Genomic DNA, 17,792 nt, shown 5'->3' on the forward strand with positions numbered 1-17,792 from the left:
CTGCTACAGGTTTAAATTTGCCCTGCAAGTCCTTCCTTATTTTGGCCATGAGTGTGGCCAAGTGGGCACTTTCTACCTCTTCTACTAGTGTAGAGATTGCTGTGAGGCTGACATGGTAAGGGAAATGAGAGCCCCACACAGCAAATCAGATCCCAGAGAACCACCTACCTACAAAAGATAGTAGCAGGAAAGAAAGCTTAAGCCAAGTAGCATACCCAATTTATGTCTTCCCTCAGTTGTACCTTCCTTAGTGCTGGGATAAGGAGAACTCTTTTTACATCACCCGCATAAGTCCCAGACAGTATTTATTCATCAGTAAGTACTGAGTTACCTTGCACATTCAGGGGGTCGAAAGAGGAACAGTATGTCATTGATTCTAAAGCGTTTGGGATCCAAATCAGGGTCCACCTTGAAGCAATTTTCAGGTCTGTACCTGGGAGTGAAGCATACATTTACATGATAAACATTTACAAGTTAGGCAACTTGCATTACTTATACATCCCATGAAGAGCTAATCAATTCCTGCAATGCTGGAATTGCAGCACTGAACACGAAGAGAAAACCTAGAGGGGTAGAGTTGGAACCTATCTCCCTTAATAAAGCCCTGTGTAACCACACGACCAACTCAGTGTTTAAAAGTCTTTTAACCCAATTAGCAGGTCTAGCCTTCTACTAATACATCATATAACCTCCTGGAAGTTTCAGACAGTTTGAAGAATAGAATTCTACTCTGAGTAAGTGGAGTGGCAAATTTCCAGTTTGGGCCCCCCCAAAAGCATGAGACTTTGAACAGGAAGAGAAAGGCCAGGTCTCCTGACTGGTGAAGGGATCTTAGGCAAATTTGAGCAGAGGTAGAGACGGCTTCCACCATGAATATGGAAACCACTTTCAACTTTAGAGCCTTTTGAAAGCTGGACCCAAGTTACATTAGACAGTTCTGTACTAAATTGTATGTTTTGCAAAATACTAAAGTGATTCTAAGTCACTTACTTGTGTATAATCATCTTCTCATGGGAAGGGAACATGATGTATGGCTCACCATACCGTTACTTTCCTCTGACTGAGTGCTGGATTCACATGCATCGCTTTGCAAAATACTAGCACTTCAGCAAGGAGCATCTCCTCCTTCAAGTTGGGAATATTCTCAGGAGAGCTTCCCTCCTGATGCTGTGGCAGCAGAACTACAGTCTCTCTGCTTTCCTTTTGTAGTGAGTCACGCACAAGCTGACACAGCATGAGAACTGCTTTAATAAGAGGCTGAAGAACCACACAGTGCATATTGATATGGGTATCAAGTGACAAGTCTACAGTCATGAGAAAGCCCAAGGGCAAGTGTTGAAAGGAAGGAACAGGAGGGTGACAGGAATTCTAGGGCAGGACCCAAGAGAACACTGGCTGAGGTACAGAGGGAGAAGTCAATGAATGGTTCAAAGGAGAACAAATCCAGGATCCAAACAAGAGAGGACTATGTCCCCTCAAACGTTGGTTAAAGGTAAAGGCTCAGACTTACACTGGAAAGGGGTCTGGGGTCCAGATGGACCAGGAGTGTTTAAGGCACTGTAAATAGAGAAGCAGAGGTTTCTTCTTGTTTTCCTCTTTCCTCTTGTCCTTTCTAATGCTCTTCTCCCTCTTTCCTTCCTCTGAATGCTTAGATAGATTGATGTTATTTTTATTCATTCACTAAGGTTCTTGACCACCTTGTACCTCAAAGTACAACACTGCAAGTTCCCTTGATACAGGATGTTTACACATGGCCCTTGCTTATGGCCCAATTACAGAACTGGGGAGAGTTTGTTATCTACAACCTATCCGTAGCAAATAATCCAATGTTACATTACTTCCTTTACAGACAATGGTAAGAATATTTAGAAATGGATAGCAGGGAGTGGGTAAAGCTTTTGGCTATGGTGCAGGGCATATCTGATTGGTTGAGATCTATTTATTTAATTGCATATGCCACCCCCTTGTTAGCATTGACCTATAATGCACTGCACACGTTGCAGTGGTGAATAAAAAGAAAACCCATGTAGAATGCTACTCACCATTTGACTTTGGTGACTCAGCAGATGGTGGTATCACTGGGAATACAGGAAAAGGAGATGCGTGGGAGAGGGGAAGACTGGGACACAGTTTTGTTCTTTCAGGGTGTTGCTGGTGACCCAGATGGTCATCGCCAGATATGTGTGTTTAAAGCTCTAGGGAGATTAGTGTTTAAAACATATATTTTAGGGGTGCCTGGGTGGCTCAGTCGGTTAAGTGCCAACTTCAGCTCAGGTGATTATCTTGTGGTTTTATGGGTTCAAGTCCCACATCAGGTTCTGTGCAGACAGCTTGGAGCATGGAGCCTGCTTCGGATTCTGTGTCTCCCTCTCTCTGCCCCTCCCCCGCTCACACTCTGTCTCTCTTTGTCTTCTCTCAAAAATAAATAAACATTACAAAAATTTAAAATATATACATATTTTAACTTGTTGTGTAGGTTATAAATTAGGACAGGATCACACATGAAAGCATGTACTAGAGGGAAAAGAGTGAAAGTCAAGGGACTTGGGAATATGAATACTTAAGTTTCCTTTTATTCATATTACTCTGGGATTTGGACATGCAGAACAAATCTCATGAATGTAACTTCCAGAAAAGCCTCTCTTGAGAGCATCACCGCTGTTATACCACTGATTTATTGTTTTTAAAAACGTGTTGAGGGGCGCCTGGGTGGATCAGTCGGTTAGGTGTCCAACTTCAGCTCAGGTCACGATCTCGCCGCCCGTGAGTTCGAGCCCCGCGTCAGGCTCTGGGCTGATGGCTCAGAGCCTGGAGCCTGCTTCCGATTCTGTGTCCCCCCCTCTCTCTGCCCCTCCCCTGTTCATGCTCTGTCTCTCTCTGTCTCAAAAATAAATAAATGTAAAAAAAAAATTAAAAAAAAATGTGTTGAATGTGGGGCACCCAGGTGGCTCAGTTGGTGAAGTGCCCGACTTTGGCTCAGGTCATGATCTCACAGTTCATGAGTTCGAGCACTGCATCGGGTTCAGTGCTGAAGGCTCAGAGTCTGGATCTTGCTTCAGATTCTGTGCCCCCCTCTTTCTCTGCCTTCCCCCCTCAAAATAAAGAAACATTAAAAAATTTAAAAAATAAAAAAGTATTGAATGTTATTTTGGCTCTTTTGCAGTACAGCTTTTATATTGTTTAAAGATGCAACTTACACTTCTTTGACAGTAGAGTTTACAAAATTCCATAAGATAATCACACCATTTAAGGTTCCAGCAACTATCAAATTATAGCCTTCTACTTGCAATAAATCAATGCAGTTCACTTCCATACTGATGGCAGGATTCTGAAGAAGGAAGCAAAAAGACTTATGGACCATCATGAACACAGTATCTAACCACAGCAGACATGCTATGTGTACAGTTTGTTATTCTATCATTAAAACAAAATGTCTCATTATGATTTTTTAAAATTTAGAGCATGAAATTTAGTAAAATAGATTTAATTTTGCATTAGACTTTTGTTTGTTTGTTTGTTTTAACTAGTTGAACTCATTAAAACAACAAAATACACTCCTCAACTCCTGGCTCCTTCTTCCCAGCCTTGACTTATTCTTCCCTGGCATACCAACCATTAGATTCCCTTGCCTTCCTTCTCTTTCCTTCAATCTTCTTAAAAATAGTCTATATTGGCTGATCCTCCCTACGACTTTCCCTTCACTCACTGTTTGGCTTCTGCTCCATACTTCTCTATGAAAACTTTTTCTATTTATCACTAAGCACTCTCTATTGCCACTGCTATTTGGCACTCTTCAATTGTTGCTTCAACTATTTGTTGGACACCTGCTGTTAGGTTCCTGAAATACAAAGTCAAACAGAATGTTTGTGACCTGGACAAACTTATCATATCATGAAAGTATTAATATAAAGCCCTGTACAATTTTAAAGTGCTGTATTGGAGGCATGTATAAGACTTTCTAGAAACATAGAAGAGTGACATCTAAATAAAGTAGAGGTCTATTATACAGATGGCCAACAGGCACAGGAAAAGATGCTCAACATCACTCATCATCAGGGAGATGCAAACCAAAACCATAATGAGATATTGCTCCACACCAGTTAGAATGGCTAAAATCAAAATGACAAGAAACAAATAAATGTTGGTGATGACGTGGAGAAAAAGGGATCCTCATGCCCTATTGATGAGAATATAAAGTGGAGAAGCCACTTTGGAAAATAGTATGGAGGTTCCTCAAAAAATTAAAAATTGAAATACCATATGGTCCAATAATTCCACTACTGGGTATTTACCCCCTCACACCAAATAAAAACACTAATTTGAAAAGACATATGTACCTCATATGCTTATTGAAGCATTATTTACAATATCCTAGATATAGAAGCAACCTAAATATCCATCAATAGACCAATAGATAAAGAGGATGTGGTGTATGCATACATATGTGTACCCGTGTGCATGCATGAGTGCTCATGCCACACACACACACACACACACACACACACACAAAAGAATATTACACAGTCATAAAAAAGGATGAAATCTTGCCATTTGCAATGACATGGATGGAGCTAGACAATATAATGCCAAGCTAAATAAGTCAGTCAGAGAAAGACAAATACCATATGATTTCTTATGTGGAATTTAAGAAAATGAACAAGCAAAGGGGAAAAAGAGAGAGAGAGAGAGAGAGAGAGAGAGAAACCAATAAACAGACTCTTAACTATAGAGAACACACTGCTGGTCACCAGAGCGGAGGTGGGTGGGTGAATGGGTGAGACAGGTGGTGGAGATTAAGGATTGCACTGGTGATGAGCACTGGGTGATGTATGGAATTGTTGAATCAATGTATTGTACACCTGAAACTAATATAACACTATATGTTAACTATACTCAAATTAAAATTGAAATAGGGGATGAGATCATGCCATTTGAGATAAAATGCATGGACCTAGAAGGTATTATTCTAGGTGAAATAAGTCAGACTAAGAAAGACAAATACTATATGATTTCACTCATAAGTGGAATCTAAAAAAATAAAACAAACTAATAAACAGAAAGCAGAATTGAACCTACAAATACAAAGAGCAAACTGATGGTTGTCAGAAAGGAAGGGGGTGGGACACTGGGCAAAATGGGTGAAGGGGAGTAGAAGATATAGGCTTCCAGTTATGGAATGAGTAAGTCACAGCATAAGGATACAGTGGATGATATTGTAATAGCAATGTAATGGGACAGTTGGTAGCTACATTGTGGTGAAAACAGCATCATGTATAAACCTGTCAAATCATTAAGTTGTGCACCTGAAACTAATGTAACATTGTGTGTCAGCTATACTCAAATTAAAAAAAAAAAGATTATAGGTGTATTATTCTTGTCACTCTCAATTGCTCTCTCCTTCCTAAAACTTCTTACTCTCTTGACATCTTTGACATAAGCGTCCTAATTTTGCTTGTGTCTGACAACCCTTCCTTTTCTGTTTCCTACTTGGTACCTCTTACTCTACCAACCTGTTAAATATTAATATGTTGAGGGTTTAGCTCTAGCCCATTGGCTTTTTCTTTTTTCCAACTCCTCTGGGCAATCTCATCATCTATGTTTTAATAATTGTTCCAATTTCAGTGTTCTAATGATCTTTTTAGTCCCCTCCCATAAGCTTTGGGGTTACATATTTAATTACTTAGAAATGTTACAGGTATCTCAACATGCATAATTTCTCACCTCCTTCAAGTATGTTACTTCACTCCATTCTACAGCTCACTGGGTAGCACCCCCTCAGTCCATCTTTCAAGTAGGAAGCTCCATGCTGTCCTTGATTCCTTCCTTTCTGTCAGGACCCTCCTCTCCCAACTACATAACATCAATCACTAATTAATGAAGTCCATGTTCTGCTACATTTGCCACCTAAAGATTGTTTGAAACCTCTCCTTCCACCATCCTATCATGGCCTTATCTCCTTCACCAAAAACAGTGGCCTGTTGCCTGAATCTTCTGCCTGCAATCATGTCCCATTCAAAACTGTCATCAAAGGGCGCCTGGGTGACCCAGTTGGTTAAGTGTCTGACTCTTGATTTCGGCTCAGGTCATAATGTCACAGCTCGTGGGACTGAGCCCTTTGTTGGGCTCTGCACTGACAGTGTGGAGCCTGCTTGGGATTCTCTCTGTCCCCATCTCTCTCTGCCCCTCCCCCCCCATAAATAAATAAACTTAAAAACGAAAACCATAAACTCTCATCAAAGCAGCATCAAAGGTGCTACCCACAAATTTGATCATGTCATTTCTCATTTAAAGCCCTTCAATGGCTATTTTTTATACAATATTCAAGTACCTTAACGCCATGAGCATGATCTAGCCCCTACCTATCTATCCATCACCATCTTCTCTCACTCCCCGTCTTCTTTCAGTCACACTGAGGTACCTGCAGTTATTCCTCACAAACCATGCAATTTCTTACTTTTGTGACATTTTTCGTTTTATCTCCTCCACTCGGCATTCACTTTGTCTTCTCAACTCCTGCTGGAAACTTTTAGATACCCTATCTGGGCCAAGCTACATCTTAGTAATTCTTTCACACCTATTCAGCAATTGTTTTTAGGAAACTCCCCTGACCTAATCCTCCCAGCTCTCTGCTGTGCTGCCAGAGGGAAGTAGGTATAGGTACCAAACTCCACCAACCTGTTAATCCTGGTGCTAAGAACAACGCATGATACAAAGTAGGTATTCAATAAATAGTCCTTCATAAATGGAAGAGTTTTAGAGAAAGATAATTTCCACGCGCAACCCAAGTTTTTTTCCCTAAGTGACTTTTGCAAACTTTCCATCTATAGAGTAATTTCAAAATGTGTTGCAAAAAAGAAGCGCCATAAATGCTAATTATGATAAATACAAAACATAAGGGCTCAAAATCAGAGATAATTTACATTTTTATTATAACCATAAAGGTACTTTCATTATACTTCAATAATGTATTCCAGAAGTTTTTCTCATTTTTTCCAAAGTAAGCGTTTTTCATTACCCATGTAATAACTTGCCAATTGCATCAGGTCTAGTTCACTGTGCATTAATCATTGTTCAGCTTTTGTTAGCTCCAAACAAGGAACATAAAACTGAACCTAGTGTTTCCAATTGTGTGGAGCTGGAAGAAAGGGACTAGAATGAGTGTTTGAGGAGATGCATTCTGTTCTTCCAGCTTTGGCACACATTATGTGGTAATGTTATCCTAAGACAGTCACTGTATATTTTGATTTCAAGTCCTTTAGCAAACTATGAAACCTACTTATCATTTAAACTAACAAGAATGGAATTGGAATTGTAGAGCTGAACTAACATTTAAATTTGAGGGAAAATAATAACAATATCTCTCCATGTAGGATGAAATAATATAGTTTCCAAATTCTTTAAAAAAATTTTCCTAATGTTTATTTATTTTTGAGAGAGAGAAAGAGAAAGACAGAGCATGAGAGGGGGAGGGGCAGAGAGAGAGGGAGACACAGAATCCGAAGCAGGCTCCAGGCTCTGAGCTGTCAGCACAGAGCCCAACATGGGGCTTGAACTCATGAACCATGAGATGATGACCTGAGCCAAAGTGGGACGTTAAACTGACTGAGCCACCCAGGCGCCCCCGTTTCCAAATTCTTTAAAACAAGCTATATTATTCTCTCTTAAATTATGTTTGTTTCAGTAATGATAGCGGTAAAACCTTAAGGCTTTCTTCAATTGCTCCCTCTATAATTTTCAGTTTCTTGCATTCTTTAGCATCTGACCACTTATATTTGTAAAAACTGGAAAGTATAAATGGCTTGAGCTAATATTAGAGTAAGCAAATAAGATTGATAAAGTCTCAAGAAAATCAATCGATCTGAATCCTTATGGGAACAAGGGCAGCTTCCTTATTTCTGTGTTCTTCAACCTGAAACATGTCACGCACTGTACCCCTCAGGAATGATCGCGTGCTCCTGCCATACTGAGTAGATACAAGTGCCTCACAAAAATACTTTCTTAGAGATTTTAAATTAACTAATTAATTTTTAAAGCAACCATTTTGTGAATCCTAATGGAAGTATATGACAGAATCTATCGAATCTAATTAAAAAAAAAAATCAGGGGCACCTGGGTGGCTCAGTTGGTTGGGCGTTCGACTTTGACTCAGGTCATAATCTCACGGTTTGTGAGTTCGAGTCCCACCTCAAGCTCTGTGCTGATAGCTCAGAGCCTGGAGCCTGCTTTGGATTCTGTGCCTCCCTCTCTCTCTGCACCTCCCCCTCTCGTGCTCTGCCTCTCTCTCTCAAAAATAAGTAAACATTAAAAAATTAAAAAAAAAATCAAAGCTCATGCAATTAAGCCAGATTAGAGGAAGTACAGACAGAACTCCTTAAATTACACCAGGGGGTGCAATCAGCAAAATCCAGAAAATGGGAAACTATGGCACCAACTCTTACTATCTTCAGTAGATAAATTGCAAAGGAAAAAGAGAAATGGAAATATGCTTATAGATTAAAAGAGATTTAAGACACTTATCAACTAAATGCAACAAATGGACCTTATTTGAATCTTGTAAGCCATAAAAAAAAAATGAGGCAATCTAGGAAATTTGAGCACTGTGTAAATATTTGATGATATTAAGGACTTCTTAAAAATTATTTTAGGGGCGCCTGGGTGGCGCAGTCGGTTAAGCGTCCGACTTCAGCCAGGTCATGATCTCGCGGTCCGTGAGTTCGAGCCCCGCGTCGGGCTCTGGGCTGATGGCTCAGAGCCTGGAGCCTGTTTCCGATTCTGTGTCTCCCTCTCTCTCTGCCCCTCGCCCGTTCATGTTCATTATTTATTCAAAAATAAATAAACGTTAAAAAAAATTAAAAAAAATTATTTTAGAAGATATCTTAAAAATAACCATGTCCTTCCATTTTTTGAGTCATTATCATGTAGAGATATATACTGAAATATTTAGGGATGAAATGACCTAATGTCTGGGATTTGCTTCAAAATTATTCTTTTGTGGTGGTTGTGGGAAGTGGTAGGAATAAAAAGGAATGTTTGGCCATGTACACATAATTCCTGAAGCTCCATGTTAGTACATAGAAGTTCAATGTGGGGCGCCTGGGTGGCTCAGTCGGTTAAGCGTCCGACTTCGGCTCAGGTCGTGATCTTGCGGTCCGTGAGTTCAAGTCCCGTGTCAGGCTCTGTGCTGACTGCTCAGAGCCTGGAGCCTGTTTCGGATTCTGTGTCTCCCTCTCTCTCTGACCCTCCCCCATTCATGCTCTGTCTCTCTCTGTCTCAAAAATAAATAAACGTTAAAAAAAAATTTAAAAAAAGTTCAATGTATTGTTCTACTTTTGTATGTTTATAATTTTCCATGATAAAAGGAAAGAAATGAAGAAATGAAACTTACATTAGCACGTTGAGAAAAGTTTTTCTCTATCAACTCGACATGTGGGAAAGGAATAGTCATGCTCCTATTTTGAGGGGATGTCCTCAGATGCACAGTGTGAATCCCACTTTGTAGCATAGGCATCACATTGGGCAGCTCCCATATTACCATAAGGCACATATCATCTTCCTTCCCCTTCAATAGAAATACAGTGAGTATATGAAAAATTCAATTCACTTTTTTATTTTGAGCTGTTTTAAAGGTATAGGAAAAATAGAACATACAATGATGTACCCCCCATCTGGCTTTATCAAATCTTAAATTCTGTCTAGATCTCTTTAATATAGTCCTGTTTCTTCTTCCTTCTCCAGAGGTAATTAGTAACCTGAATACAGTGTTAGTTATGGAAGTTTTAATATTTCTACATAAACTTATACGTGCATTCTGCATATACATATATTACATATTATTGTACGTATATATGTGTACATATAATGATATTTGTTTATGCCTATTTATAAATGCTATCAAACTGTATGAATTCTTTAAATTTCTTCACTTAATATCATATTTTTGAGATTTGTACAAATTATTACATATCTTATAAAAGGTTTCTTATATTTCTTCATTCTCTCAATCCTTAATCAGCACCTGCTTGGGGCAGAGCAGGAATACAAATATGAATAAGAGAGGTTTTCAGTCTTCATCAAGCTCAGTCTATGGATTTTTGAAACATGAAGAACCAGAATAATCAAAATGAACAATGCTGCAATAAAACCAAAACCAATTTTGACTTGGGAACAGCACCAGGCTTTTTTTTTGTTTTTTTGGAAGGTTAAAAAAGGCTTGTTTATAATAGACACTGTATATTAGGAAAAGCATACTGGTGGCCAGTTGCACTAATTGAAAGAAGGGAAATCAGTATGTTGTCATGTGGTAGAGTGTATAATAACTAAAACATTCCTTTCTATGGTGCTATCTGGATTGCTCAGACAACATGGGAAGAGTATATTGCATCAGGGATGTTTTTCACTCCTTTTTTCCAGCAGCAGGGACATCAGTCACCTTAATCAATGCTGAAATTTCATGATTGCTTCCCTAATTTAAGATTTTTTTTTTTTCTGATTTTAGCTTTCAGAAGGGGAGTAATAAATTCAATGAGTCCTCGAGTTCCAGGCAGAGAGAGATCCACTCAGTAGCCAGGATAAATGATCTAGCCTTCATTTTAAATATGAAGAAGGCATTAGCATTCTTAGGTGGTAATAGACTCACAGAAAAAATAAATTAGCCTACCTCAATCCTCCCGAAATGGCCCTGAGCAGATTGCATCGTTAACCTCAAAGTAAACAAAGCAATTTTGGTGACAAACTGAAAAAGTGACTTGAGCATCGCTGAATGCATTATGAGTTCTGAGAACACAGGGGAATCATTGCTCCCTTACTCCGAGACTGCTGGGGAGCAGTTCCGCCAGGGAATTATCCCCGGACGAGGGTATAAACAATGTCTGAGGTGGCAGCTGTGGGTCAGTTTCACCTTTCTGATACCTGCTCCAGGGGCTCCTAACTAATCCTTCAGCAAATGCTGGCTGGGCAAGATGCTGTCGCTGATCAGCTATTCTTTTTTGTTCTTTGCTTGGACCTGGACAAGGATGCTCTTAATTGGGAGCCTCCTAGGAAGACTCGTGGAGAAATGTTATCCTCAGATGACTGGTGAGAGAGGTGTGAAATGGGGATCATCCATGGACTCCGTTGATTTCCCCAAGAAGAGCACATAGGGTACAAATATAAAACTGGGATTGCAAACCTGGATCATTTTGATCTTCCCGTTGTGCTCCAACGTGAGGATCAAGTACTGGTGTTTTTCCTGAGCTTTCAGGAAAATCAGGCGCCGTAGCCAGTGCTCTTCCTCCTTCCAGTCTTTCCCTTCAGGCAACATTTTCATCTCCTGCCCGCTGCCAAAGTCCCAGATTTTAATTGTTCCTGAGCACACAGGAAAAAAACTATGTAGATAAAAATAATTTGTAGAAAGCTTGGCTTTTATCTCAGACAAAACTGATCTAGGAGTGCCTGGGTGGATCAGATGGTTAAACGTCCAACTCATGATTTGGGCTTAGGTCATGATCTCAGGGTTCATGGGATCGAGCCCTGCGTAGAGCTCTGTGCCAACAGTCTGCTTGGGATCCTCTCTCTCCCTTTCTCTCTGCTCCTCCCCCACTCACACATGCTCTCTCCCTGTCTCTCAAAATAAATAAATACACTTTAAGAAATTGATCTAATTGAAAGCTTTCTGCCAACCATTTATCCTACGTTTATTTCCTACTATGACATGTGAGTCTCCTTTTGCTGTGCAAAAAATGAATCTCTGTATGCCTTTATTTGTCACAGGCTAATACAAATTAGCAGGACTAGGCAATGTTTTGAAATTTGTGACAGGTTTTTTGAAACACTCAAACTCTCCTAGCTGAGCTTTCTGTATGAAGTAGATCTTTCTGCCCTGACTCTTCCAATGTCCTCCAGTTCACTAAATAGCCTCCAATATCTTCCTGTTTATCTAATATTATGTCACAGTAGTCAGCTGTAGTGAAAGATCAGTCCAATAATGTCACATTTCCTAAGGTGCTGACATGTTCGAAGAATTTAGCTCTTACTAGGTAATAAAATATTTAAGAGAATTCCAGCAGGTAGGAATCTATCAAGCTTTGAGTTGTTTTATTGGTTACATGGGAAGGAAATGCAAAAGGGGTGCTGAGTTTCTTTTTACATCTGAAATCATATTTTCTTTGTCATTAACTTGGATCATTTGATTTAGGGGAACTTGATGAGGGGCCAGGAGGCTTGATTCACTGCGTGGCTGTTGAATGTTTGTTGCTAGGTCATCACTCCATGTAGGAATCGTCTCATGTAGGCTTTTCTAGGGGTCACCTCAGGTTTAGAATCCAGTGGACAGCCCCTCACATCACTTTCCTCCCCTTGTGTAACCTTAATCCCACCCTGTCTCCTGCTTCTTATTTCCCAGCTTTACTCTTGCTGGACATCCGGAATGTTCTCACTGTGTTCTTTTACTCCCTTTATGCCAGGTACTCTCTATCAACAACACTCACAACTCCTACCATTTGTTTACTCACAAACAACATCATTAAACGCTGACTAAATTCTCCCTACATACTCAGCACTGTGCGAGTAGCTGGGAATGAAAAGTGAACGGGCATCGTTCCTGCCCTCAAGGACTTTATGGTGTTGGAGGAACACAGTCGTGCAAACAAATGAAAGAAGGAATGCTTCCATTCAGTCCTGGATATGTGGACACTACAGTCTCATGGCCCACATTCCCTGCTACTTTGGAACTTTGGCAGTCAGATTTAATGGGGACATAGAGAGCCAGGAGAGGTACTGCTCAGCTTAGGTGTGTGGGTCGGTGGGAATGAGGGGGACCTGATGGCTTGTGAGCAGAGCTGTTCTGAGACCCGAAGAATCCTGCTTCCCAGGGTGTCCTAGAATGTCTCTGCACCTTTGTCAATTACCTCTGTGGAGGACAAACTGTCCAAGTTTGAAGAAAATCTCCACCCAGCACTAATAATGAAATGTGACTTGCTTGTCCAAAAGTAATACTATCTTAGTCATCTGTATGAATTGCTAATGCATATGCCTGATAATAGTTGTGTACATTGCTCAGAATTTCTATTTCAACTAATTTTCATATGTATGTAGAGTGTGCTTATAGAGCAGGAAGGCTGTTTTCTTAAGAATTGTCCACATGCAGAGCAGTTGCACCAATTCACACCCCAGCACTTAGCATTCATGATTTTATTTCATGTGTATTGTCTGTCACACTTTAAAAAATCAGACTTTCACATCAGCATGTACACACATCCCCACCAACAGGCTTACAAGCAAGAATTTCTTTGGCAAACATATCTCTAGAATAAATAAACCATGAGTAGTGCATACAAGTTGACCATATGGTCTAGATGAAGTAGTTCTGTTGTGGGAGGTCAGGCCCAGGTGACATGATAGGTGAGGCAGCTGGAGTGCTTAGTTCCAGAAGGTTTTACACAATGCTCGATAGATAACACAAGGAGCAGCAAGCGACCTAATACCACTGGAGACTGACATCCTCTCAAGTGTGACCTGGTGTATGCTCCCAAAGAGCTTAGACATATCAACAAGTCCAATAGAGAATTCTAGGTGTTGTATAACAATGTTGGCTGGATTTTTGTCTGGTCCTCAAGTCTACTGTCAGTAAAAATATTACCAGCAAGCACTAAATGTAATGTCCATCTCTAGCTGAAGGTACCCAAAATGAAAAGGGCAAAAGGAGTCAATGCAAGTAATGCAATGCAAGTCAACGCAAGTAAATCCCACCAAAGATAGAATGAGATATGCATGAAAGACTTTTGCAAATGTTAAAGCAATAACATAAATGTAATCTCAGGTATTGATATCAGGGCTCTGGTGCTCATTAGAGAAGAGTCACTAAGGCAGAGCACTCTCTGGCATGCTGACATATTCCAGCCTGATTCATGCTCTCTCTAACCCACACAACTAATGAGTTCCTAGCACAAATTCTCAGGGCACTAAGACAGGGAGGCCATATTCTGGATATGAGTCTGACCATTATATGCTCCTGTGGCAAAAAGAAATCCACTTTCATTAATAGCTGCAGAAGTCAGTTCAACACTGAAGCCATGAGGGTCTAAAATCTGGTATATTTGGAGGCCAGTCTCGATTTCCCATACCTGTAGGAAAGAACAACAACAACAAAAATAAAATAATCCATATACCCTTCAGTTATTAGCAAATTTTACAACATTCAAAAAGCCCCAGAATTGGTACTATGCACTTCTAAAATCTTTCCCAACATTCTGCCATGAATGTTGGTTTGAGCAAACAAAGTTCTAAAAGATGCATTGCTGTCTAGTAGTTACTGTGCTACCCTGGACTGTGTCTGCTATAGGTGGCCGAGACAGGCAGCGACTATCCCAGGCACCCTGGCTGTGGAGGAAGTAGTCAATTTTGCCACTGTAAGCACGAAGCAAGATTTGCAGCAAGATAGAAATGTAACAATTATAACAGACAAAACAATGAAACGGGATTTATTCCCTGTTGACATTTATCCAAATTAGCCACGGTCACAGGACAGAATCTGTGGTTAACACATGGAATCTAAGAGAACCCAGAGGAAGGTCAGGAGCTCACTGACCTTTCCAAGAAGTGTTCTGATTAGGGACACAGGCATCACTTTTAGAGACAGAGAGAAAGACTTCAGAGAAAGCTGTCTGTGTAATCAGGCTGGATGTGACTGAAAAATCCAGAAACATGTCAAGACACATCATTATTTCTCTTTGGAAACACGGGAGAGGCTCTACACCTCCAGCCTTCCAGTCTAAATCTCTTCTTTTTAATGGATCTGTCATGCTCACATGTGAACTAGGCTGTCAGTGAGTAATAAAACAGAACTGGCAAGCACAGAATGGTGGCTCTCAAGGTATCTGGGGACAGGGACTGCATATGCAAAGGGCCAGAGATGGGAAGGTGCATTGTCCCTCCGGGGAGCTGAGAGGTGTTGCAGCTGGAAGAGGGAGAGAGGGACCAAATGGAGCTCAATGGAATCACCTGGAGGCCAGGTAGCCAACCAAGGGCCACCGACTGATCTGAATGAGGCCAGTTTGGCCCTAGAGCCCACGTGGTCAACGTCTGAGTGCTCCCGAGTTCAGACAGGGTCCTCAAGGGAGAAATGAGTGATGCTGCATGAACAGGTTTCAGACATCATCCATTTCCTGGCCTGAGGTAGGATCACTCTTCAATCAATCATAATGAAAACTCACCTAGATGCATTCCTTCCCCTACTGCTTCTCTTACAGGCAAGACATTTTCTCCATAGTTTTAGTTTTCCTTTACTTATTTTGTAGGCAGATTATCAGAAATAGGTGATAATTAAGTGAACTCAGGAGATTTTGGCCCGAGAAAATTTCCAGCAGATGAGCACAAAAGGTCAAAGATTGAGAGGGGATTTAAAGGGTCCCCACAGGATGCTCTCTACTGCTCGAGCTCTCTCCTTTTGGAGATCATGCATGAAATGAAAGGACAGCATGCATGAAATGAAAGGACAACACTCTGAAGAAAACACTGCCAGCCATCACTGCTGGATGGCTTCAGTGGTTGTAATTACAGGTGTACTCAGGATAGCTACATACCGTGGCCCCTGGGGAACACAGTAATGACAGGGCAGAGGAATGCAGAGAAACAGACATAGGTATCTACATCGGGCAAACCTGGATTCATATCCTAGCTATGATGCTTACTAGTTATATGATCTGGGGCAAGTTTCTTGATTGCTATGAGTGCTAGTTTCCTCATCTTTAAAATGTAAACTTTTATGTGTCCACAGAAAACCAGTGTGGAGATTAAATAAGATCATGGGTTTGAGGCACTTGGCATACATCCTGCACCTATAGGGGTTACAGTAAACATTATAAATTTCTTTCCCTTCCTTCTTAACATATCTTCTTCCCATAGCTCAGATTTAAAAATCATCTATCTATCATCTATCTATCCTAGTTCTCTTTCCTTGGTATATTTCCTTTCAAATTTCTATTCTGATAGTAAAAACGAGCTTTATATATTTAATTGAGTGTGTGGCCTAATAAGCAGTGTAGGGGTGCCTGGATGGCTCAGTCGGTTGAGAATCAGACTCTTGATTTCAGCTCAGGTTGTGATCTCATAGTCATGGGATTGAGCCCCAAGTGGAGCTTTGTGCTGAGCACGGAACCTGCTTAAGATTCTCTCTCTCTCCCTCTGCCCCTCCCCTGCTCATGTGCACTCTCTCTTGAAAGAAAAATAGCAAGCTGTCTGAGCTGGCTTAAAATACTTGTTTTTCACATGTGCATGAACGCTTAAAAATAGCTCTACTGTTGAGTCTCATCAAATGCACCACTACAGTTACTTAATTTCCCAAAGACTTACCTGTAAAAAGAGAGAATTCTATTAGCTCTGACTTTTTCTTTCTGAAGAGCCACTATGTACTCACCTTAATTATGGATTCAGAACAGATAGTAAGGACTTGGTGAAAATATCTGTTGTAAAGCATGACATTGATCTCTCGTTCATGAGTGTGAGGAATCTGTTTTGTATCTTGTACCATCCTTGTCAGAGGATACATGTCCATGACACCAGATCCTAGAACAGAAATAAGTATCTCACAAATACCCAATATTAGAAGTTTTGAATCACAAAGGATTTTACTCAATCATTTGTGTTTGGAAAGAACCAATCAGTGGGATTAGTAATATCAGTTCCTAGGATATCTAATGAAGTGAAAACACATTCTTTTCCTCTAAAACATTTTTGACAAGTAAAGCCCATGTTATTCAGTAAGAGAAAAACATTCATTTTGACGGCTTCATTAATTTTCAAGTACAGGCGATTTGGATTCGCTGATATCCTATTTTCAGTGACCCCCATTTTTCTATTTTTTTACAGTCTACTGTTTTCCTTCTTTTAGAGAGCCTACCACATGCCTCTCCATCTGGTATATAGTAGCTTTCTGCTGAAAGGTCAGCTTTCTGCTGAAGGTAAACTTCCATTTAGTGATTGGAATTTATTGTTAGAGAGCCTTTTCCAACCAACAAATGATAAAGCACTCTGTAAACACATTCCTATTAAATGTAATGAAAGAATGGTTGCAAGCCAGTGCTTGCAACATCAATATTAAATAAGATTAATTTCTAAATCACCATGGGGAAGTAGATGGAGAGCAGATATTCCTTATTTACATTTTCCTAAGGGGGTAATTTGGCTTTACAGGAATATATAAATGGCAAATATGATTTAACTCTCAAAATCAAGTATGTATTCTGTTTCAGTGTAATGTCTAGAAATATAAGAATCTCAAAGCATTTCAAAGATCAAACAAAATGAAACTTCTCTGTTTTATTGATGTGGAGATTAAATTACCAAAGATAAACCCTTTGTATTGAGTTTCTCATGACTTTCCAATCCCACCTGCACCTGTAGGAAAAGGTTCAGCAGGAGTTACTAAGCACTTTCCTAAGGTGCTTAAATTTTAAGATAAAATCTGTTCACGTGTAAAGAAGGACGTAAAAGGCTTTTCTGGTAATATTTCTCAGTTTGAATGTCCCAGTATGGACATGTGAGAGGCAAATAGTAACCAAATAACCAACACTCAGAGCTTTTTGGTAGATCATTTCACATTATATTGTGACTAACTTTTTTCAGAACTCACATCAACAAAGCTAGATATGCTTATGAACCAATGGTAATGCTCTACATTTTGGCTATGCAAACAATGCAGTTACAGAGAAAGAATGTGGTTTCAGGAACCAGAAGCTCTGGGAATGAATCCCAGCTCTACCTTTTAATCTTGTGTTTTAAAACTAGTCAATGGAACTGTTTTAATATTTAGTTTGTCA

The 17,792-nt window shown here is 40.1% G+C and overlaps 1 protein-coding gene across 1 annotated transcript in view; it reads right to left on the reverse strand.

Annotated features, from left to right (window-relative positions):
* WDR64 (WD repeat domain 64) overlaps positions 1–17,792 on the reverse strand; it is a 150,295-nt gene that overhangs the window by 26,754 nt on the left and 105,749 nt on the right. The window contains exons 12-17 of the mRNA XM_043568636.1: positions 16,391–16,539; positions 13,976–14,099; positions 11,168–11,343; positions 9,386–9,559; positions 3,198–3,328; positions 332–433 (exon numbers count right to left, since the gene is read on the reverse strand). Coding sequence (XP_043424571.1) covers positions 332–433; positions 3,198–3,328; positions 9,386–9,559; positions 11,168–11,343; positions 13,976–14,099; positions 16,391–16,539 — 856 coding nt within the window. The remainder of the gene's footprint in view (positions 1–331; positions 434–3,197; positions 3,329–9,385; positions 9,560–11,167; positions 11,344–13,975; positions 14,100–16,390; positions 16,540–17,792) is intronic.

Source organism: Prionailurus bengalensis, chromosome E4, assembly GCF_016509475.1.
Source record: "Prionailurus bengalensis isolate Pbe53 chromosome E4, Fcat_Pben_1.1_paternal_pri, whole genome shotgun sequence".
Classification (NCBI taxonomy): Eukaryota; Metazoa; Chordata; class Mammalia; order Carnivora; family Felidae; genus Prionailurus; species Prionailurus bengalensis.